Source organism: Triturus cristatus, chromosome 2_1, assembly GCF_964204655.1.
Source record: "Triturus cristatus chromosome 2_1, aTriCri1.1, whole genome shotgun sequence".
NCBI lineage: Eukaryota > Metazoa > Chordata > Amphibia > Caudata > Salamandridae > Triturus > Triturus cristatus.
This window is the reverse complement of record NC_140581.1, coordinates 70,240,817-70,266,704: the sequence shown is the minus strand read 5'-3', so window position 1 is coordinate 70,266,704 and position 25,888 is coordinate 70,240,817. Positions and strand designations below refer to the sequence as shown.

Genomic DNA, 25,888 nt, shown 5'->3' with positions numbered 1-25,888 from the left:
GGGCGGTTTTGGTTCTTGGCTCTGCTGTCTGACAACCATCTGCTGTTGCTGCCGATGATTACACCCCTCGTTCTGCACCTGTTGATTTAAGGGTTTATTTTCATTACTTACTAATGATGGATTGGTACACTCGGATCTCCAATGCCCCAATTGTCCACAGTTGTGACAAGGGAACTTTCTCTTTGCCTCCTCAAGATTCCCCTTTCCTTTTCCTGCATATCTGGGTCTATTTCCTGGATTATTCACCTGTTCCACCAACTGTGCTTCTTGTCTTTCAGCAACCTTCACCTGTGCCCACATTGCTTTTTCTTTCAGTTTTCTCTGTTTTGCTTCAATCTCATCACTGAAGTATTTTGCATGTCTCAGGATTTCATCAATCTTTTTACTCTGCCAATCAACTGTGTGCTCACGTATTCTCTCACTAATTTCAGGTCTCAGGCCATATACAAATCTGTATACAAAATGACTCAGATCCTTGTCACCCAGGTGTTCATCTCCACTGAACTGTTTAAACGCTAGTATCAGCCTTTCGTAAAAAGCATGAACTGATTCTTTTGCTTCCTGATGTGTTCGATCTATTTTAACCCAATCTGTCTCTTTCGGGGGTACTTTATTTTTCAGGAACACAATAACCTGATCATACTTCTTCATAACCTCTGGATCTGGTGCTCCTGTTTTCGGATCTCTCGGATACTCTTTTGCAGGCCAATCTACAACTATTTTACACTCTGCCCACAAGTCTGCTGGAACAATTATATCAAACAGACTATTCAGGTCAATCCACAGCACTTTTGACAATTTCACAAACCTGTCTACCTGCCTATACCACTCGACGGGCTTTTCTCTCAATCGAGGGAAATCATTCGTAAATGATAAAATATCCTGTCTAGTCCATGGGACATGTACATATCCTCCTCCAGGAATCTCTCTTATAGGATAAGCATCCGCTGTTTTCTCTTTTTCTCTCACAGGGAAAGCTGAATAAGTCCTATCCACTGAATCTTCCCTTTTCTTGTACCATCTATCCTTCCATTTTTCTACATCACCCCATTTTCGCAACAAGGCAATCATTTCCTTAATCTGTCCTGTTCTACCAGCACCATTCAGATTTTCAATGTCTTTGTCAGTGAAATCCATCCTGTAAGACTTCTGCAAAGTTTTTACCTTATCCATGTCAACTCCTTGTTCACTCGCTATTGCCCTTAACCTGTCATGTGTACTTTTAGCCCTCCAGGTGATACTTTTACACATAAATAACAACTCTCCATCATGATGGTTTTTGAGTATATCTGTAGGAATTGTTCCTGCAATAAGCTCCTCCAATTCTATGCGCAACCTGGCTACATCAATTGCCTGTGAATCTTTATCCTTCTTTTGAAGAACTTTCAACCAATCATTCAAATCTTCAGCTGTTATTTCAGTAGACTTTTTCACTGCACCCACTTGTTCTGTCATCCTCTGTGGTTCCAAAATCGATCCTCCTAAACAACCAGTATTCAATCCTAAATTAGGCTGCACATCTAATCCTCCACTACATGTGTCATGTCTTGACTGCCTCAAATTATTTTCACCAGTCCTCATTCTTGATTCCTCCAAAGTGCAAGAACCAACCAAACCATTTCCAACATAAGGAACCGTCAAACCATTTTCACCCATTCTTTGTTTATCAAAAATAGGCACAACCGGACCTATGGTTACAGGCACTGTAACAGCTTCAAGATTTTTCGTTAGCTCTCTAATTTTCTCAGTCAGCTCAGATGTCGTTCTGGCTAATTCTCTCGTTTTCTCATCACTAACTCGATTCTCTCTCTCTCGCTCTCTCTCTCTTTCCCTTTCCGTGAAAGAGCTACCACTTTTCAGATCTGGTGTGACAACCTCAGTTTTAATAATTCGCAAAGTATCTTCTATTGGAGTAGCAACTAGCGTGCTCTCTTCTGGTTCTGGTCTATACGGAGGCGGTCTCTTGTAAATCATGTCATCCAAGACCTCATCCTCGTAATCATTAGCCCCATACCTTCTCACTTCTGTATCAGGCACCTTTTCTGTAGCCTTCCTCCCTTCCGCTTATTCAACTGTTCTCATAGGATATAATCCCTCTGACATACTAGCATCTCGCCATCTTCTCTTCGATCATGATGAGTTTCACGATCATATTTCCTCCCAAAAAGGTACCTATAGCTGCCTCCACTCCTCTGCTTTTCTCGCTCATGCACCTCATCTTCCCATTCTACCAACGCCTCGAACTGTGTCGGCCTTGGTCTAGGCTCTAGACACATCATTTTCTCCCGTAAATTTCTCAACACAGCCAAATTAAATGAACCATGTTCCGGGAACGCTAAGACACCATCTTCCTTAGTATACTTAGCCCAGTTATCTAACCATATACAGGTATGATACCCATATTTCGCAACCATGAAGGATGCAGGAGTTCTTGTTGGAGGTAACAATTCACCCTCTCTGGTTATTATGTTCTTATCCTTGTCGAACCACCTTTTTATTTTACCGAACAAGGATTTCTTCTTCTTTTCCTCCGGTTGGTAATACATTTTAATGTTTACCAATATTCTCTAGTCCCTTCCGCAACTGCACGATCTTTTGTCTAATAACAGCGCGACTCACACCAACGCACCAATCCTGGAGCGTCTACGTCACTCTGTACTTCTTCCAATCCCTGCGCGGCTCACACCAACGCACCAACCCTAGCGCGAGCACTGTTCTGATCCACTACCCAATCACAGCGCGGTCTGTATGACCCGACTCTCTGACGTCAACAGTCGCTGCAGTCGCTTCTGCTCTGTCTCCTGTCACTCGTCTACCCCTCCTTTACAAAAGTCTTCTTGGTAGACTTCGTTTCAAATTCCACAAAATCTATTAGTTACAACATATAAACATCTCCATTGTCTGTTTCGCTAACCACAGAATAGTAAAGAAAATTCTCACAAGAATCCCGCTTCTCTCTAGAACAGCGCTTACCTTTGCTCTACCACGGAATAATTACTCTCGTTGACACAGTAGCACATCCCTCTACTCTGCCCTTCTAACATGCATCCATTAACTGTTTCCTCTAGGACTGCTCCAAAGAGTCTCACAATCAATTAAATGCTCATACATTCACGCACTTTCATACCAGAAAATGTAACACATGCACACAGAATCCTGCCTTTCCCGAGAACAGCGAACAGTCTGTCCCACTACAGAATTATAGCACGCATTAACCAAGCAGCGCTTACCTCTGCCCAGTCCTACAGATAAGCTCAGAGAATACCTATTACTTCTCCCGCGATAAGCTTTAACGGCGAACCTTACTGATCCCTGGGACTTAAAACCAGAGTTTCACAGATAACCTTCGCTACCATACGCAGTCCTTTTATACCGAAAATATGTCCCTAATAGTAACACACGACGATGTCACCTATTCCGAACCCAGACAATGTGACGCGCAACTTCAATTGTCACACGTTTTTCCTGCATACATACAGGTAATTCCAACAGTCCCGTCTTTCCCGAGAGCAGCACACACTTCCCTCTGCTCTACTACGGAACTGTCATCAGCTCCCAAATTCCAGAAGCACTACATAAAACTCAACACGACGACTTTAACATTTTGTATTAGTACATATACCAACATAAATTAATACATCAATGAATCAAAAAGCCTATGTACAAGCAATCTAATCAGATCAAGACAATAATCAAACCATCCTCTGCTACCAGGAAACTGCTGCAGATCGGCGCATATAAAATCTCCCTGCTTCCACGGACAGAGTAAACCTACAGTCACACGCACATACACACATCATACGCTAGGGCCCATCACACTGAAATTCATACTATTACTCTATCCACACTGAATATAGGAGAGAAATCTAAACCAATCTGCATCTAAACGAGGTCAATGCGACCATAATGACATTGTCCTGAGTCATGATTTTAAACATAGGAAATACATTTGAAAATTCAATAAATGACAAAGAAATGACCACCCGACACCAGAATTCAAACAAATGGTTGTTTATCTAAATTAGTTCAAATGAAAGTCAATCAATAGCAAGATCATTATTCTCATAGTTACCTATTCTAGCTAAATGGGTCAGGACAGGTCTCTCGGTAAAGTCTCTCGAGCTGCCGTCCTCAGCATAAGTCCAAAACGCGATGAACCGCAAGGAACACCATGAATGTAATGAGCGCGAATGGGACAGCAAGGGACACGGACCCTCTCTAGTCTAGCATATTTATAGGGAAAATATCAAAATAAAAAGTTACAAACAAATGTTGAATATCCGTTGAGCCGCTGAGCAGAGCGAGCAGGGAAGGATGTCACTTAGTTACATTTAGAAAACCTCCGCTCAGGAACAATCACAAAAATATAAATACGGAAGAAGGAAACTCGAGTTTGCAAATGTTACTTTCGTATATGCTCTTCCTTGGTATCATAGCAGAGCCACCGCAGACTGGTCATTGTTCATTGTGGCTTTGTCCATTTCCAAGGACATTTGGAATCATTCCCAGAGCTGCTGTCCTCACGGAAATTTTTAAACCCAGACAGAAGCTGTGGTCAGGTGACTCTCGACCATGTTCAGCAAGGCCTTCCGCCAAAATTCAATCACTCGAGTGCAGGCTGTAAATGGCAGCCATCTTGTTTTAGGCCAAACAGACCATCTTAATTAAAAAAAACACAAAACAACGTTACCACATCATAATGATTATACAGTGTTATTCCCCACTAATACCCTTATGTGTATGTAATTATCAAGCCTTCCGCAACGCAATAAAGCATTAGCACACGTTATTTTAAAAGCATAAACACGAAACAAATAGCACTTTTACGACACTCATTTAATAAAACCGCACATTATTATTAAGCAACATATATGCATCCCATGTATAGTTGTTTCTTCTCATTAGTAATGTTGGTTAGTCAAGACTTTTAACAAAAACAAACTATTAATTAATATTTATAAATCAGTAATTTTAATCATAACATATAGACAATACTTAAAACTCGATAAATTTTCAACAGAAAACTCTGCTCCAGCACTGGCATGCCAAAAATATGTAGGTTGCCACGCCTGTTTCTGTATTCTAATTCTGATACTTCTTTATCAAAAGAACGGGAGGCATTACTGAGATTTCGGATGGTTTTTTTCATTATATTCCCATTGTCTTCCAGATTCTGATCCCTTTTATCCGCCTCTGCTATTCTGGAGCTTGTTTCCTTCATATCTTGATGAATGGCTGCGATTTTATTTTGCATGATGTCAGTATTTGTTTTTGTCGTTTTAGCCAAGTCGTGAACATCTGCAAGTTTTTTTAGGATCATTTCCATTGTTGTGTTAACGTCCTGTTTTCCTTTTAATGGAGAGTCTGGGTGAGTAGGGTCCGCTTTCGCTCATTTTAGTGATTGTTTAGTGTCTTTTTCCGCCATTATCCATTATCCGCTGCTGCTGGATAACTACTTAAGCTACAAGTGTGAACAACTGAGTATGGCACTGTAGATGATCAAGGTGAACGAGGTGGCACTGGAGTTACATTGAGGTTGCACTGACATCGCGTTGTGATGGAGACCCCTGGCTTTTTCTAGATTTGATGCACAAGTCTGTAACTTGTAACATATGGCTGCATAGTAGTTGTACACTAGTAGGGATCTGGTTACCAGTACTAAGTGTGGACTGCTTGTTCAGATCAACGCTGGTATGGGCACCATCTTAGAGTCAGGCGTCAAGGTCAGGCATTCAGTCAGTTGTCCAGAGTGCAGGCAAAGATGCAGGAGTAGGATTTTGCTCACTTTTATGACCACTGGTGCTGACAGACCCAGTCAGGTACTGAGGAGCAGTGAGACTGGGAGATGGTGTGATGAACTGTTTGACTCGGGATAGTCAGCCCCCACCATTTCGAGGACAGGACACTGAAAGGAGCAGACTGGCAGAGACCTGATGTTACATCATCATTATATCAGATCAGGATCATTGCTTGTCTTACATATAGAATATAATGTATAATTGGGTATTCATTTCCACTATGTTGCAGTTGATGCTCACATTGTTTTAATGCAATTAAACAGCTGCCATTTTAAGGGCAGGCAACCGAGACAAGCTGCTTGGTGATCAACACTTGAAATCGCTTTTAAAATTGCCAAGTTAGTCAAGTATGCGCAGCGGTTTGTTTGTGGTGTTGATTGGTGTGGATTATTTCCTGTAAAATGCCACTTAGCACATTGAGTTGATAGAAAAACGGATGCGGGCTGTTAAGCGGCCGCCATATTAGGATCAGGCAACCAAAATGAGCCTCCGGTAAGTTCCACCGAATTCCTTGAAATTGACTAGGAGCAGAAATTAGGGTCGGGTGTGCTATTTATTAAAAATATTTACTTACGCTTACTTGCTGTGCCGGGTAGGAGGCTGTGCGCCGTGCTAGAAGGGAGCCTGGTAGCCACGTGGTTTGCCACCCACGCAGTCCTACCTCAAGCGCAGACCGGGAGCCGCTCTCAACCCGATGGAATCCTCCATTTTCAGTCAATGTGATCAGACCGGGTGGTGCCTCTGAGCATTGCAATTACGGGACCTCCCTTTCCAAGGGCGTGTGTCCCAGAATCCGATATCCTTTAGACCGTGTTCCTCCGGGGCGGAGCAGAGCACTCACGCCACCATCTTCCTCTGCATTCAAACCACTCCCCTGGGGCCGCCTTTTTTAATGACAAATGGATCACCAGTATGGAATTCCAGTATAGAGCCATCTTCTTGATAATGCTAAGGGAAATGAGTACTATGGGAGGGGTTCCAACTCCAGCACAGACACCCTATGCCAGGAAATCTGGGATACTGAGAAAAATAGGTACACGTCACTGGAAGGGAAGGGACAACCCATAATTGTATGGAAACTTACACAGTATTCTTTGTGTTTCAGAGGCAAGGTACAATACCGCTTGGGACAAATTTCAGCTGGGAAGTGCTGTTGCACCTACCAGAGCTGCAGTGGGGCCCCTGCATGCTAATGGATTTTTACTGACATTATGGTGACTTTGCTTAGGCCCAACTTGTTCCCAGAAGGCACGGCCTCTTCACCCAAGTAACCATGCACACCCCAAATGCGGTCATCTCTGGAAAGATCTAGCTGAGTTGTTCCAACATCCCCTACAGAAGTAAAACAACTTTGTAGCATCAGTTTTGAAGAAGAAGAAATGCTGATTATTTTGGTTAGACTCAGTACAAGGATATTCTAGAAGACTTCAGACAGTTCGTGGAAGCTCAAATCAAGGCACGGGGGTCCAACCTTTCTTCACCATTCAAACAAAAGTAAATGCTTTCTGGATACAAATTACCAGGTGGGAACTGTTGGAAATGATTAATGACACTGAGATCAGCCTTAATACTATCAGGGGAGAACAGAGAGCCGTAAACCTTGTGGTGATGCAGCATCTGTATTTGTTGGACTTGATGACCATAATGGAGGGAGGGGTGTGGGTCAAGATCAGTGCTTTCTGTTGTACTTTTATCCCTGTAAACAACATGGACAATGAGACACTGGTTCTTGCCATTCGAGCACTGCATTGTCAACAAACAGACATGAAGAAGGAGGGGGCTGCCCCTGACCAGGACTGGTTTCATAGTCTATTCAACTGGCTCCCCCTATGGGTGACCCGCTGTGCAGATTGCTGCTTCCTGTTGTCATGGTTGTGCTATTACTGTGTGGTTTCCTACAGTTGGGGGTTTCCTGTTATAAAAAAGCCGCCCACAAACAAGGTAGTATGCAAATAGATAGGAAAGGGATAGGAGACACCACAGCAACACACATCATTACAAATAATGTCACTGTCATGACGTACGAGGAAAATGATATAGTTGAAAATTCAACTAGAGAGGGGAGTGTTGAGATTGATAAATACAAAAGGAATATGCACCCTGACGTTTGTACACATAGCAGTAGTACCAATAAATTGAATATCGATGTACTTTGTAACCTATGCCCGCAGATGTACGTTGTTTATACCAGTAAATCCAAGGTCAACATACACTGTAAATTATGTATGCTTAATGACTTCAATCTCAGTGAATGCAATGTTGATGTGCGATACAACAACTGTGCATATAATAATAAGAATATTGGCAAATACAATATCAATGACCGCCATGTTACACTTGCACTCACTCACTCAAAAAAGAACAAAAAACTCACATCATTACTATCGGATTCAACCAAGATGACCTCCCCTTCAACTCCAATCCAGAGATAAGTAGTCAGACAGGCCCTGCGACCCAAACCCAAGCCTACCGATTGACAGGTCACAGGTGGGGTTCAACTTAGCCCAAAGACAAACACGCACCCATGAAGAACCCTGATCAATCCCACAAATAGGTAGCCACACAACAAACAGGATCAAGGAGATTGGCCCCATTATAAAAGGTTTGGCCAAAGGAGCACATCCCTAAAATACAATAAAGTTAGATGCCAGATGTAGGTGGGAACACTCAGACAATTAGGACATGACATGAACCATCCCAAGGGGTGGTCCCACGCTCACCACACTGGGCATCTGGACATTCACACACTGGCCCACACTAGCTCTCCTCAAGGTCAAGAGCCATCGGTGTCCCCCTAATCATATGGTTGTACTTGTTTTTTATGACTATGATGCTTTTCAAAGAATCTCAAAGTATTTTATTGTACTCATGAAGTATCTATATGTGCAGCCAAAACCTCTGTACTCTGAGACTGTCTTCAGACCTGCCTCTGTTGATACTATCCTGGCCGCTGTATTTAATTAAACCAAATTGTTCCTGCTTTGCCAAACGCCTCTTGTCTTTTCATTTATTTAAGATAAATTCATATTCAAGCAACACCAGTCTAAATTTGAGCTATTGTCTTCAGTTAGGAAGATCTAAGTTAAAAAACATATAAGGCATATAATACATTTTTTATATCAATATAATTGTTTTAAGAAAAACCAAGTGAGCTGCATACTAATATAATATATTAGCATCTGAACAGGTTGGGCCATGCACACATGCCCTTTAATTTCATTACAAGACCGTAGGCTACATTATGCATTATCTTTTAATGCAGGTCACAAACAGCCGCACTACATCATAAATAAAACAGTTCTAGAATGGAATGAACAGATGGTATGAAAGCATATGCACCAAACAGGCAGCCTCTTTTAAATGCGGCTCTCAAGCAGATAAGTTCCGTACTACCTTCTCTTCCTGTACTAATTGTACTGTTTAATCCTTATTATTTTTAGGTACCTTCTCTTTTTTGTACTAATTATACTATTTAATCCATATTACGTTTAAATTCCTAGCTATTTCTTTAGCGTAACCTTAAGTAATGTGATTACCCAAGGCGTTTTGTCCTCCTCCCCTCCCTCCCTTGATGTCCAATTTTTGGTCATCAATCAATCCCTCCCGCCCTTTACCTTACCGGAGTCTTCCTCCAAATTGCCTAGGGCTGGTTCGCACTCCATAACGTGGTTCCGTTCTTTAACTACTTTATTCATACGATTACAGATTTTATTTTTGAGCCTATGAGTGAATCTCTGACCACGTCCCTTAGAGGAGCAGCCCTTAGCAACGGTGGCGCTACGCGCTAGTGTTGACAATCTCCCTTTTCTAATCTCTGGCAGCAGCTGCTTCTCCAGCGCTGTTCATGAGCACTTTTTGACAGTTATCAGCTGCTCCGGAGACTGCGCCCCATACTCCTTTAATATTGATAGCTTGCCCCATATGTTTGAGTTCATGATATCCTGTCTAAAACTTACCTAAAAGAAAAAGGGGAGAACACTTGTTTTTATTATCAAAGCACTATTTATATTCTCAAACCTAACTCTTCTATAACTGACCAATCTCTGCCACATTATGTCGGATACTGAGTCAGATGATGCTGCAACCAGCTCCCCTAACTTCAATAGTGAATCTTTTAAGAACTTTAATCAGAAGGAGATGAGGTCTTGCATGTTGGACACACTGAAGGAGGTTATGTCCTCAAAAAGACCCCTCCCCTTTCAGGACGATCTCCCTGAAGGCCCCATTACACATGATGTCAGAGTTATTAACCAGGCTAAAAGAGCCAAAAAATCTAATTACACTAGCCTTGTCTTAAGAACACTATGGGAGGTCCTGGCACCTCAACTGACTTGGGATGTCGTAGTGCCTCAAACTTTGTGGGAGGTCTTCGCACCTCGAATTCGAAAGATGTCCCTAGCGGCACAAATTACTCAAGTGCCCCTCGCGGCACAACTTACATGGGTGTCCCTAGCTGCACAAATTATCGGAGTGCTCATAGCATTGCAGATTCTGATTCTGAAATTGAGGATAGTTTCCCTAATCCTTCTGATGAAGTTGTCCTTGATTTGGACGATGAGGACCTTGATTTCATTAGCCAAGTTGATGATGATTCACCATCCTCATCTAAGAATGTCATCCTGAACCCATTGGGCGAGGAAATGTTTTCGCCACTTAATATCTCCCATCCTAGAAGCTCAGAATGGTTCCCCCAAGTGCATGTGGCTAAATACATTAAAACATGGCTCAGGAATACCCTGGAAAAAGAGACTTCTAGTACCCTTAGGTCCGAGTGCCCTAGACGTCAATTCAAGACAAGGTCTGTCAGACCCCCATCATTGACCCCGATTTAATTAAGTTAATGTTCAAACTGGTTAAGGACCCCAGAAAGGGTATTGAGAAGTGCCTCAAGGGCTGCCAGGATCGCCTTCTCGACACCCTGGGGCCCCTAACCAGAATTTTAGACACGGCAGAAGAATGTCACATCAACGATACTCCCCTTGACACTGACCTCGTCAGAGGCTGGAGCCAAAGGGCCTTAGTGCTCCTCGGCAATGCTAACTCTAGCCTTAATAGTGAAAGAAGGAGAGCCCTTCTCACTAAGAGTAATCCCAATTGGGCGACATGGCCGAAAAAGAACCTTCACAAAACCCTAAGGGACTCCTTTTTGGTGAAGATATGATCACGTCCATTGGTAAATATGTCTCCACCTTCACCGCCCTCGATAAAGCACAAGATAATATGAGGCGTGTTTTTAATTCAAACCTTTTTAGACGGGCTGGAAGAAGGGGACTTTCTTCTAGCTGAGGCAACCAAAGGCCCTTTTCAAGATTCAGGGGCTCTGGAAGAGGGTTCTTCCCATCCAACCCTCAATTCTACCCCCAACGAGGGAGAGGCTCGCAGTATAGAGGATCCAAGTCCCGCAGCACGCCTAACAACACCAATACTTAAAGTAAGTACTCCTCTCCCTCCTTCTTCTTTCCCACCAAAGGTAGGGGGCAGACTACATTTCTTTTACCACATATGGGAAAGTCTAACTCAAGACCCCTGGGTTTTGGAGACTGTTCGGGGTTTCCAGGATAGATTTTATCAACACTCCTACACAAACATCACTCCCAAGAGTTCTATCTCTTTCAGAGGATCAACAAAAAATTGTAGAAGAAAAGATTTCCTCCATGCTTCAAAAAGGCGCAATTTTAGAGGTTCCTTGGAGTTTGAAGAGGTCTGTAAGCACACTCGTTCTCGTTCAAAAAAAGGAAAAAGTTTGGAGACCAGTCATAAATCTACGAGAATTAAACAAGTATCTGGTCTACAGGCATTTCAAAATGGAGGGCATCCACCTCCTGAGAGACCTACTTCTAGGGGGAGACTGGTTGGTCAAACTGGATCTATCTAAAAGATGCCTATTTTACCACTCCAATGGCCAAGGAACACCAGCCCTTTCTTCAGTTTGATTGGAACAATCGTCTTTTTAAATTTCAAGCCCTACCTTTTGGGCTTTCTTCTGCCCCCTGGTGTTTCACCAAGGTTATGAGAACTATCGCCTCTCTTTTAAGAAAAAGAAGTATTCACTTAATTATTTATTTGGACGACATTCTTATTATGTCCCAGCACCACTCGCAGATCCTCAAAGATCTGAAGATTGCAATGGACCTCATAGAGAGTCTAGGCTTTATTATAAACTGGCAAAAATCAATCCTTTCCCCCTCCAGATCACTGGAGTTCCTTGGCTTTACAGTGGACACGTCAAAATGTCTTCTTTTACTTTCCCCAAAGAAAATTGCCAAAATCCGCAAAGAGATCAGGTTTGCTTTAAAACAAGATTCTCTATCTCTAAGAGAGTTGGCAAGACTTTTAGGCCTCCTCTCGTCTTCCATTCAAGACATTTTCCGGAGGCCTCTCATCTACCGAACTCTTCAGAGAATAAAAGGGAAGGCTCTCAGATCTGGCCTGTGGTACAGAGATCTTGTAACCTTAGACCAGGAAGCCAGGTCGTAACTGTCCTGGTGGCTGGAGAATTTGGATGCCTGGAATGGCAAAGCAATCTTTGGCTCGACTCCGGGAGTTCATCCTGGAATCAGATGCAAGTCTCCATGGTTGGGGTGCTCGCCTCCTCAACCAAAACACCGGTGGTGTATGGTCTCTTGCAGAGACCTCGCATCACATAAACTATTTAGCGCTTACGGCAGGATTATACACTCTAATGAGCTTCAGACACTCGCTTCAAGGGAGATCTGTTATCCTGAAGATGGACAACATCCCCGCAGTGTCTTATATAAACCACCTAGGCGGGACCAGATCAGCAGACCTCTCCAACTTAGCCAAGAGACTCTGGATGTTTTGCCTAGAGCACAAGATTGCCCTGAGGGCGGAGTATCTCCCCGGAAAATCAAATATTTCCGCAGACTGGAACTCAGATTCCTCTGCATAATGACTTCAATCTCAGTGAATGCAGTGTTGATGTACGATACAACAACTGTGCATATAATAATAAGAATATTGGCAAATACGATATCAATGACCGCCATGTTACACTTGCACTCACTCACTCAAAAAAAAACAACAAAAAACTCACATCATTACTATCGGATTCATCCAAGATGACCTCCCCTTCAACTCCAATCCAGAGATAAGTAGTCAGACAGGCCCTGCGACCCAATCCCAAGCCTACCGATTGACAGGACACAGGTGGGGTTCAACTTAGCCCAAAGACAAACACGCACCCATGAAGAACCTTGATCAATCCCACAAATAGGTAGCCACACAACAAACAGGATCAAGGAGATTGGCCCCATTATAAAAGGTTTGGCCAAAGGCACGCATTCCTAAAATACAATAAAGTTAGATGCCAGATGTAGGTGGGAACACTCAGCCAATTAGGACATGACATGAACATCCCATGGGGTGGTCACACGCTCACCACACTGGGCATCTGGACATTCACACACTGGCCCACACTAGCTCTCCTCAAGGTCAAGAGCCATCTGTGTCCCCTTATTCATATGGTTGTACTTGTTTTTTATGACTATGATACTTTTCAAAGAATCTGAAAGTATTTTATTGTACTCATGAAGTATCTATATGTGCAGCCAAAACCTCTGTACTCTGAGACTGTCTTCAGACCTGCCTCTGTTGATACTATCCTGGCTGCTGTATTCAATTAAACCAACTTGTTCCTGCTTTGCCAAATGCCTCTTGTCTTTTCATTTATTAAAGATAAATTCATATTCAAGCAACACCAGTCTAAATTTGAGATATTGTCTTCAGTTAGGAAGATCTAAGTTAAAAAACGTATAAGGCATATAATACATTTTTTATATCAATATAATTGTTTTAAGAAAAACCAAGTGAGCTGCATACTAATATATTATATTAGCATCCGAACCGGTTGGGCCATGCACACATGCCCTTTAATTTCATTACAAGACCGGAGGCTACATTATGCATTATCTTTTAATGCAGGTCACAAGCAGCCGCACTACATCATAAATAAAACATATCTAGAATGGAATGAACAGATGATCTGAAAGGCATATGCACCAAACAGGCAGCCTCTTTTAAATGCGGCTCTCAAGCAGATAAGTTCCGTACTACCTTCTCTTCCTGTACTAATTGTACTCTTGTAATCCTTATTATTTTTAGGTACCTTCTCTTTTTTGTACTAATTATACTATTTAATCCATATTACTTTTAAATTCCTAACTATTTCTTTAGCGTAACCATAAGTAATGTGATTACTCGAGGCGTTTTGTCCTCCTCCCCTCCCTCCCTTGATTTCCAATTTTTGGTCATTAATCAATCCCTCCCGCCCTTTCCCTTACCGGAGTCTTCCTCCAAATTGCCTAGGGCTGGTCCGCACTCCATAACGTGGTTCCGTTCTTTAACTACTTTATTCATACGATTACAGATTTTATTTTTGAGCCTATGAGTGAAGCTCTGACCGTGTCCCTTAGGGGAGCGGCCCTTAGCAACGGTGGTGCTACGCGCCAGTGTTGACCATCTCCCTTTTCTAATCTCTGGCAGCAGCTGCTTCTCGAGCGCTGTTCATGAGCGCTTTTTGACAGTTACCAGCTGCTGCCGGAGACTCCGCCCCATACTCCTTTAATTTTGATAGCTTGCCCCATACGTTTGAGTTTATGATATCCTGTCTAAAACTTACCTAAAAAAAAAAGGGGAGAACACTTGCTTTTATTATCAAAGCATTATTTATAATCTCAACCCTAACTCTTCTATAACTGACCAATCTCTGCCACATTATGTCGGATACTGAGTCAGATGATGCTGCAACCAGCTCCCCTAACTTCAATAGTGAATCTTTTAAGAACTTTATTCAGAAGGAGATGAGGTCTTGCATGTTGGACACACTGAAGGAGGTTATGTCCTCAAAAAGACACCTCCCCTTTCAGGACGATCTCCCTGAAGGCCCCATTACACATAATGTCACAGTTATTAACCAGGCGAAAAGAGCCAACAAATCTAATTACACTGAGCCTTGTCTTAAGAGCACTCTGGGCGGTCCTGGCACCTCAACTGACTTGGGATGTCGTAGCGCCTCAATCTTTGTGGGAGGTCCTCGCACCACGAATTCGAAAGGTGTCCCTAGAGGCACAAATTACTCAGGTGTCCCTAGCGGCACAAATTACTCAAGAGGCCCTCGCGGCATGACTTACATGGGTGTCCCTAGCTGCACAAATTATCGGAGTGCTCATAACATTGCAGATTCTGATTCTGAAATTGAGGATAGTTTCCCTAATCCTTCTGATGAAGTTGTCCTTGATTTGGACGATGAGGACCTTGATTTCATTAACCAAGTTAATGATGATTCACCATCCTCATCTAAGAATGTCATCCTCAACCCATTGGGCGAGGAAATGTTTTCGCCACTTAATATCTCCCATCCTAGAAGCTCAGAATGGTTTCCCCAAGAGCATGTGGCGAAATTCATTAAAACATGGCTCAGGTATACCCTGGAAAGAGAGACTCGTAGTACCCTTAGGTCCGAGTGCCCTAGACCGTCAATTCAAGACAAGGTCTGTCAGACCCCCAACCTTAACCCCGACTTAATTAAGTTTATTTTCAAACTGGTTAAGGACCCCAGAAAGGGAATTGAGAAGTGCCTCAAGGGCTGCCAGGATCGCCTTCTCGACATCCTGGGGCCCCTAACCAGAATCTTAGATACGGCAGAAGAATGTCACATCAACGATACTCCCCTTGACACTGACCTCGTCAGAGGCTGGAGCCAAAGGGCATTAGTGCTCCTCGGCAATGCTAACTCTAGCCTTAATAGTGAAAGAAGGAGAGCCCTTCTCACTAAGAGTAATCCCAAATTGGGCGACATGGCCGAAAAAGAACCTTCACTAAACCCTAAGGGACTACTTTTTGGTGAAGATATGATCAAGTCCATTGGTAAATATGTCTCCACCTTCACCGCCCTCAATAAAGCACAAGATAATATGAGGCGTGTTTTTAATTCAAACCTTTTTAGACGGGCTGGAAGAAGGGGACTTTCTTCTAGCCGATGCAACCAAAGGCCCTTTTCAAGATTCAGGGGCTCTGGAAGAGTGTTCTTCCCATCCAACCCTCAATTCTACCCCCAAAGAGGGAGAGGCTCACAGTACAGAGGATCCAAGTCCCGCAGCACGCCTAACAACACCAATACTCAAAGTAAGTACTCCTCTCCCTCCTTCTTCTTTCCCTCCAAAGGTAGGGGGCAGACTACATTTCTTTTACCACATATGGACAAGTCTAACTCAAGACCCCTGGGTTTTGGAGACTGTTCGGGGTCTCCAGGATAGATTTTATCTACACTCCTACACAAACATCTCTCCCAAGAGTTCTATCTCTTTCAGAGGATCAACAAAAAATTGTAGAAGAAAAGATTTCCTCTATACTTCAAAAAGGCGCAATTTTAGAGGTTCCTTGGAGTTTGAAGAGGTCTGTAAGCACACTCTTTCTCGTTCAAAAAAAGGAAAAAGGTTGGAGACCAGTCATAAATCTACGAGAATTAAACAAGTATCTGGTCTATAGGCATTTCAAAATGGAGGGCATCCACCTCCTGAGAGACCTACTTCTAGGGGGAGACTGGTTGGTCAATCTGGATCTATCTAAAAGACGCCTATTTTACCATTCCAATGGCCAAGGAACACCAGCCCTTTCTTCAGTTTGCTTGGAACAATCGTCTTTTTCAATTTCAAGCCCTACCTTTTGGGCTTTCTTCTGCCCCCTGGTGTTTCACCAAGATTATGGCAACTATCGCCTCTCTTTTGAGGAAAAGAAGTATTCACTTAATTATTTATTTAGACGACATTCTCATTATGTCCCAGCACCACTCGCAGATCCTCAAAGATATGAAGATTGCAATGGACCTCATAGAGAGTCTAGGCTTTATTATAAATTGGAAAAATCAATCCTTTCCCCCTCCAGATCCCTGGAGTTCCTTGGCTTTACAGTGGACACGTCAACATGTCTTCTTTTACTTTCCCCAAAGAAAATTGCCAAAATCCGCAAAGAGATCAGGTTTGTTTTAAAACAAGATTCTCTATCCCTAAGAGAGTTGGCTAGACTTTTAGGCCTCCTCTCGTCTTCCATTTAAGCCATTTTCCGGAGGCCTCTCATCTACCGAACTCTTCAGAGAATAAAAGGGAAGGCTCTCAGATCTGGCCTGTGGTACAGAGATCTTGTAACCTTAGACCAGGAAGCCAGGTCGTAACTGTCCTGGTGGCTGGAGAATTTGGATGCCTGGAATGGCAAAGCAATCTTTGGCTCGACTCCGGGAGTTCATCCTGGAATCAGATGCAAGTCTCCATGGTTGGGGTGCTCGCCTCCTCAACCAAAACACCGGTGGTGTATGGTCTCTTGCAGAGACCTCGCATCACATAAACTATTTAGCGCTTACGGCAGGCTTATACACTCTAATGAGCTTCAGACACTCGCTTCAAGGGAGATCTGTTATCCTGAAGATGGACAACATCCCCGCAGTGTCTTTTATAAACCGCCTAGGCGGGACCAGATCAGCAGACCTCTCCAACGTAGCCGAGAGACTCTGGATGTTCTGCCTAGAGCACAAGATTGCCCTGAGGGCGGAGTATCTTCCCGGAAAATCAAATATTTCCGCAGACTGGAACTCAGATTCCTCTGCATAATGACTTCAATCTCAGTGAATGCAATGTTGATGTACGATACAACAACTGTGCATATAATAATAAGAATATTGGCAAATACGATATCAATGACCGCCATGTTACACTTGCACTCACTCACTCAAAAAAAAACAACAACAAAAAACTCACATCATTACTATCGGATTCAACCAAGATGACCTCCCCTTCAACTTCAATCCAGAGATAAGTAGTCAGACAGGCCCTGCGACCCAAACCCAAGCCTACAGATTGACAGGTCACAGGTGGGGTTCAACTTAGCCCAAAGACAAACACGCACCCATGAAGAACCCTGATCAATGCCACAAATAGGTAGCCACACAACAAACAGGATCAAGGAGATTGCCCCATTATAAAAGGTTTGGCCAAAGGCGCACATTCCTAAAATACAATAAAGTTAGATGCCAGAGGTAGGTGGGAACACTCAGCCAATTAGGACATGACATGAACATCCCATGGGGTGGTCACACGCTCACCACACTGGGCATCTGGACATTCACACACTGGCCCACACTAGCTCTCCTCATGTCAAGAGCCATCTGTGTCCCCCTATTCATATGGTAGTACTTGTTTTTTATGACTATGATGCTTTTCAAAGAATCTCAAAGTATTTTATTGTACTCATGAAGTATCTATATGTGCAGCCAAAATCTCTGTACTCTGAGACTGTCTTCAGACCTGCCTCTGTTGATACTATCCTGGCCGCTGTGTTTAATTAAACCAACTTGTTCCTGCTTTGCCAAACACCTCTTGTCTTTTGATTTATTTAAGATAAATTCATATTCAAGCAACACCAGTCTAAATTTGAGATATTGTCTTCAGTTAGGAAGATCTAAGTTAAAAAACATAGAAGGCATATAATACATTTTTTATATCAATATAATTGTTTTAAGAAAAACCATGTGAGCTGCATACTAATATATTATATTAGCATCCAAACCGGTTGGGCCATGCACACATGCCCTTTAATTTCATTCCAAAACCGGAGGCTACATTATGCATTACCTTTTAATGCAGGTCACAAGCAGCCGCACTACATCATAAATAAAACAGTTCTAGAATGGAGTGAACAGATGGTATGAAAGGCATATGCACCAAACAGGTAGCCTCTTTTAAATGCGGCTCTCAAGCAGATAAGTTCCGTACTACCTTCTCTTCCTGTACTAATTGTACTGTTTAATCCTTATTATTTTTAGGTACCTTCTCTTTTTTGTACTAATTATACTATTTAATCCACATTACTTTTAAATTCCTAGCTATTTCTTTAGCGTAACCTTAAGTAATGTTATTACTCGAGGCGTTTTGTCCTCCTCCCCTCCCTCCCTTGATGTCCAATTTTTGGTCATCAATCAATCCCTCCCGCCCTTTCCCTTACCGGAGGCTTCCTCCAAATTTCCTAGGGCTGGTCCGCACTCCATAACGTTGTTCCATTCTTTAACTACTTTATTCATACGATTACAGATTTTATTTTTGAGCCTATGAGTGAAGCTCTGACCACGTCCCTTAGAGTAGCGGCCCTTAGCAATGGTGGCGCTACATGCCAGTGTTGACAATCTCCCTTTTCTATTCTCTGGCAGCAGCTGCTTCTCGAGCGCTGTTCATGAGCGCTTTTTGACAGTTACCAGCTGCTCCAGAGACTGCGCCCCATACTCCTTTAATTTTGATAGCTTACCCCATACGTTTGAGTTTATGATATCCTGTCTAAAACTTGCCTAAAAAGAAAAGGGGAGAACACTTGCTTTTATTATCAAAGCACTATTTATATTCTCAACCCTAACTCTTCTATAACTGACCAATCTCTGCCACATTATGTCGGATACTGAGTCAAATGTTGCTGCAACCAGCTCCCCTAACTTCAATAGTGAATCTTTTAAGAACTTTATTCAGAAGGAGATGAGGTCTTGCATGTTGGACACACTGAAGGAGGTTATGTCCTCAAAAAGACACCTCCCCTTTCAGGACGATGTCCCTGAAGGCCCCATTACACATAATGTCACAGTTATTAACCAGGAGAAAAGAGCCAAAAAATCTAATTACACTGAGCCTTGTCTTAAGAGCACTATGGGAGGTCCTGGCACTTCAACTGACTTGGGATGTCGTAGCGCCTCAAACTTTGTAGGAGGTCTTCACACCTCGAATTCGAAAGGTTTCCCTAGCGGCACAAATTACTCAGGCGTCCCTAGCGGCACAAATTACTCAAGTGCCCCTCGCGGCACGACTTACATGGGTGTCCCTAGCTGCACAAATTATCGGAGTGCTCATAGCATTGCAGATTCTGATTCTGAAATTGAGGATAGTTTCCCTAATCCTTCTGATGAAGTTGTCCTTGATTTGAACGATGAGGACCTTGATTTCATTAACCAAGTTAATGATGATTCACCATCCTCATCTAAGAATGTCATCCTGAACCCATTGGGCGAGGAAATGTTTTCGCCACTTCATATCTCCCATCCTAGAAGCTCAGAATGGTTCCCCCAAGTGCATGTGGCAAAATACATTAAAACATGGCTCTGGAATACCCTGGAAAAAGAGACTTGTAGTACCCTTAGGTCTGATGCCCTAGACTGTCCATTTAAGACAAGGTCTGTCAGACCCCCAACCTTGACCCCGACTTAATTGAGTTTATGTTCAAACTGGTTAAGGACCCCAGAAAGGGTATTGAGAAGTGCCTCAAGGGCTGCCAGGATCGCCTTCTCGACATCCTGGGGCCCCTAACCAGAATTTTAGATACGGCAGAAGAATGTCACATCAACGATACTCCCCTTGACACTGACCTCATCAGAGGCTGGAGCCAAAGGGCCTTAGTGCTCCTCAGCAATGCTAACTCTAGCCTTAATAGTGAAAGAAGGAGAGCCCTTCTCACTAAGAGTAATCCCAAATTGGGCGACATGGCCGAAAAAGAACCTTCACTAAACCCTAAGGGATTCCTTTTTGGTGAAGATATGATCAAGTCCATTGGTAAATATGTCTCCACCTTCACCGCCCTCGATAAAGCACAAGATAATATGAGGCGTGTTTTTAATTCAAACCTTTTTAGACGGGCTGGAAGAAGGGGACTTTCTTCTAGCTGAGGCAACCAAAGGCCCTTTTCAAGATTCAGGGGCTCTGGAAGAGGGTTCTTCCCATCCAACCCTCAATTCTACCCCCAACGAGGGAGAGGCTCACGGTATAGAGGATCCAAGTCCCGCAGCACGCCTAACAACACCAATACTCAAAGTAAGTACTCCTCTTCCTCCTTCTTCTTTCCCTCCAAAGGTAGGGGGCAGACTACATTTCTTTTACCACATATGGGAAAGTCTAACTCAAGATCCCTGGGTTTTGGAGACTGTTCGGGGTCTCCAGGATAGATTGTATCAACACTCCTACACAAACATCTCTCCAGAGAGTTCTATCTCTTTCAGAGGATCAACAAAAAATTGTAGAAGAAGAGATTTCCTCTATACTTCAAAAAGGCGCAATTTTAGAGGTTCCTTGGAGTTTGAAGAGGTCTGTAAGCACACTTGTTCTCGTTCAAAAAAAGGAAAAAGGTTGGGGACCAGTCATAAATCTACGAGAATTAAAAAAGTATCTGGTCTACAGGCATTTCAAAATGGAGGGCATCCACCTCCTGAGAGATCTACTTCTATGGGGAGACTGGTTGGTCAAACTGGATCTAAAAGACGCCTATTTTACCATTCCAATGGCCAAGGAACACTAGCCCTTTCTTCAGTTTGCTTGGAACAATCGTCTTTTTCAATTTCAAGCCCTACCTTTTGGGCTTTCTTCTGCTCCCTGGTGTTTCACCAAGATTATGAGAACTATCGCCTCTTTTTTGAGGGAAAGAGGTATTCACATTGGGGCCTATGCATCAACAATGCCATTTGCGATTCCTTATTAGCGAAAAATAAGGAATCGCTAATAAGGAATAGCAAAAGGCTATGCATGTAGGAATCGCTATTCAAATAGCGATTCCTTAATATTCCTTATTACCGAATCGGTAATACCGAATCGGTAATAAGGAATACCTACCCATTCATTCCTATGGGCTTGGAGGCCCATAGGATTGAATGTAAAGCCAGTCTGTATTAGCGAATCGGTATTACCGAATCGCTAATAGCGGGAGCACTTTCAAGGGTGCCAGGGTGTCAAAAGGACACCCTGTTGCACCCCTGAAAATGATATGTGCACACACACATGCTCTAAGGGCATGTGTGTGCGCAACATGAAACTTTGAAAAATGCACAAAAGTGCATTTTTCAAAGTTTTTGCAAATTACCATGCAGTTCATCTTCATGGTAATTTGCTCCCCCTATTAGCGAAATCGCTAATTTTTTAACTTTGATGCATTGCATTTAAGGAATCTCACTTTGGGATTCCTTAAATGCAATCGCTATTAAGGAATCGGTATTTAAGGAATCCCTATTTAAAGAATCGCTATTTAAGGATTCCTTAAATAGCGATTTCTGCTTTTGGGTTGATGCATTGGGATTGGGTATTTTTTACTTAATACCGGGAGCTATTACCGAATCGGTATTTTACCGACTGGATTTTGGGTTGATGCATGAGGCTGTTAATTATTTATTTGGATGACATTCATATTATGAGGCCTCTCATCTACCGATCTCTTCAGAGAATAAAAGGGAAGGCTCTCAGATCTGGCCTGTGGTACAGAGATCTTGTAACCTTAGACCAGGAAGCCAGGTCATAAACTATTTAGAGCTTGGACAACATCTCTGCAGTGTCTTATATAAGACCAGATCAGCAGACCTCTCCAACCTAGCCATGAGACTCTGGATGTTTTGCCTAGAGCACAAGATTGCCCTGAGGGCGTAGTATCTCCCCGGATAATCAAATATTTCCGCAGATTGGAACTCATATTCCTCTTGGACTTCAGCGATTGGAAACTCGACGCGAATGTCTTCAATGCTCTAAATCAAATTTGGGGCCCACTGAATGTGGACCTATTTGCGAGCAGGTTAACTTTCCAGTTAGAGAAATACTTCCGCTGGATGCCGGATCTGGGCGCTTTTGCAGTGAATGCCTTTCTCCAGCTCTGGTCAGACCTTTGGGGTTGCCCCTTTCCCCCCTTCGCCATGATTCAGAGAGTTCTTCAGAAGGTCAGACAAGACCAATGTTCCCTAGTCCTGATAACCATCCTTTTGGCCTTCTCAGGCCTGGTTCCCAACAACTCTAGAATTGGCCTGCAGCATTTCTTTCTTCATTCCTGCGGTCATGGGTCTGGTTACAAAGGCAGACGGAGAAGATCACCATCTAATTCTTTCTGGAAATTTGAACCTTCTTGCCTGGAAGGTGTCTGGAAATCCAATGAACTGTCTGGCCTTTCGATGTCAGCTGCAACTCTCCTCGGAGAATCTTCGGCGCCAGGAAAACACTATAGGTACAACAACATTTGGAGAAAATGGTTTTGTTGGTGCCTGGAGAGGGGCTTGGATCCTGTGGAGGCTCCTATCATACACATAGTTAATTTTCTTATCGAACAATTCGATTTTGGTCTTTCCTATAGATCTATTAATTGTTATAGATCAGTTATCTCTGCTGGTCATTCTCTCGTCAATGGTAAGAAGGTAGGTTAAAATGTTATTGTTTGTAGAGTCATGAAGAGTATTAGGCTGAAGAGGCCTCCTAGACCTAAGTATCAATCCATGTGGGACTTTAAGGCTATTTTAGACCTTTTTTCATCTTGGCCTGATAATTCCTTTCTTAATAGGAAATGTGGTTCTATTAAACTTGCAACTCTCTTGTGCTTAATTTCCTGCCGTAGAGTCTCTGATATTAAATGTCTTGATATATCTTATAGATCTTATGATATGTTTGGTGTTAAATTTGAAATTTTAAGAAGAACGAAAACTATGTCAGATTCTATCTTTTATCCACGTTTCGACCTGTGTAAAAAACTTTGTGTTGTAGAGTGTATGAAGGAATATGATAGTAGAATGAATGATCTTTGCCCTAAAGACGCTTATTTCCTTTGTCAAACCATTCAAACCCATTAGCTCTGCCTCCATTGCCAGATGGGTCAAGTCCGCTATGAATCTAGCTGGTGTTGACTTATCTAAATTCCAAGCCCACTCTATTAGAGGTGCAATGGCCAGTAAGTCCTTCTGGTCTGGTGGTAAGTTGGATGATATTCTCAAAGCAGTGGACTGGTCTAACGCATCCACATTTGCTCATCATTACTGCAAACCTATCGAGCACATGTCTGATGTTGTCCTACATGGCTACCAACATGCATAATGCAGCCTCCGGTCTTGTAATGAAATTGCGATTATCCTATTAACATTATCCGACCCGTCCCTCCCTTGGACGGTCTTCTCTTTGCATAATTTATTACTGAATGTTTCATTTGATTATTGTTTTATTCTACCATGCTCTGATATTTCAATGCTCTGTTACTTCCAATCCTTAACATGTTCCTCCTTCCTTTCAGACAATTCATCCAAATGGATTCTTCTCATCATCCTTGATTCCTCCTCACCTCTCTTCGTTACTCCCTTCTGGATTCTTTGGATTCTTCATTCTCAAGAACAAGTTGATATTGAACCTTTTGGAACTTTTGTTATTCCTCCACATATAAAAGAAGCTGTCTGTTTGGTGCACATGCCTTTCATACCATCTGTTCATTCCATTCCAGAACTGTTTTATTTATGATGTAGTGCGGCTGCTTGTGACCTGCATTAAAACATAATGCATAATGTTAGCCTCCGTGTCTTCAATGAAATCCAGATTCTCTGGTCATGTTAATAGGAGAATAGCAATTCCCTACATTATGCTTGATGTTATTAAGGTCCATGCATCTAGGAGTCCATTTGAAGGTATGAGTACTCCTAGTCAATTTATGATCAAGCAACTCCTAAACATGGAGAATCAGCTGTCCATTAAAAAAAAAAATGTAAAAGTACCGCATGCTAATATGTTGGTGTTTGGCTAAATTAACCTGGAGGTGGTTCTTACGTTATAATAATACAGTCTTTTAAGGTTTTCTATATAGGCCATTCTAGTCAGTGATAGAATGAAGAAATTGTTGGCCTATACTAAATGAGTTATCCTTTCTGTGCCTAACGATCAGCCACATATAGTGAGAATGATAAAGATGTCATACATCTAGTCTTATTTTGCCAACATAACCTGTACTGGGTTTGCATCTGTTGTGCAATAGTTTGCTTTAAATCCTATCAGAGAATGTTAATAATATTAAATCAGATACCCAGTGTATAGGTTTGCAGATAACTTGCCATCATGGTCAAACAGAGCAATCAAACAATAACGTTTAGGCTTAGACTGTATCCTAGATTTATAAACAGGTTGTAAATTTGAGCCTTTCCATAAAGGGACTATGCTGTAGAAAATGTGTTTGTGTTTAATAGTCTCAGTAAGTCACTGATGCTGTAGAAACAAGTTGCTGCATTTGTACACACCTGGAGTCTGTTTTGGTGTTTCTTCACTTGCAGGGAGATGCCAAAGCCAGAATGGGTATACCTGGTGTTGAGTACACACTTATCGGTCAACAGACTGACTCACAATAAGCATTGAATTACAAATACTATTTCACACTGAGGGGCCGATTCCGATTTCGGCCAGAAGGGCTCTGAACGTGTCGGCTGGATTCCTTTCCGACTGAGCCATTCCAATGGGCTCGGTTGGAAAGGAATCTGACTCAGATTTCCAGATGCCTGAGGACAGGCTCGGAGAGGCCGTCCGCCGTCCGGAAATCCCTCAGTACTCCCCCGGCCGCCTCTTTGCGACCGAGGGAGTACGATGGCAGTTTTTCACTGCCTTTTTGTGTCAGTCTTTCCGGCACAAAAAGGCAGTCGGAAACTGTCTTTGGGGGCCTCTAGTAGGGCCCCCAAGGGTGCGAGGCTGCTGAATGGCGGCCTGGGGGCACCTATGTTGGCCCTCTGTGGATCCCTGCACCCGGTGGCAGGCACCTTAGGCTGCCGGCCACAGGGTGCAGGGATGAACTGCACCCCTGCCTGTCACAATGCAAGCATGCATTCCGCTCGGAATGCATGCTCCCATTGTGAAGTATACGAGTCGCATCTTAGTTCCAGGGCCATAGCCGACGACAGCAGGTCGGTCGGTTACGGCTCCTGACCGATGTCAGACACACCTGAGTCCGTCCGACATCGGAATCGGCCCCTGACTGTCTAATTTTTGTGTTAAATATGCACTGATTATGAGAAAAAAATATGGCTGTCCACAGATCTACTAAAATAGAGTGCTTTTTGAACTTTAAAATGAGGATTTCTTGATGAAAACTGGGGATAATGTGTGCTGAAATCTCAGATCTCGTGAACAGTTTCAGTTCACATTATCCCCTTGCCACCTATTTATGGAAGTTTTATTGTCTTGTATGTTCACCAAACACACCATATTTATACACTGCCAATTTCTTGATGTGGTTATCAAGGAAACCTTACATTTCTGGCATTATGTATTGGGCAGCCACGTATGTTG

General features: G+C 42.8%; 1 protein-coding gene across 1 annotated transcript in view; it reads right to left on the bottom strand.

Annotated features, from left to right (window-relative positions):
* Window positions 1-4,030: 4,030 nt before the first annotated feature.
* The window catches only part of LOC146863756 (uncharacterized), a 458,228-nt gene continuing 436,370 nt past the window's right edge, over window positions 4,031-25,888 (bottom strand). Inside the window, exon 10 of the mRNA XM_085627918.1 lies at window positions 4,031-4,659. Coding sequence (XP_085484044.1) covers window positions 4,642-4,659 — 18 coding nt within the window. The 3' untranslated portion in view covers window positions 4,031-4,641. The remainder of the gene's footprint in view (window positions 4,660-25,888) is intronic.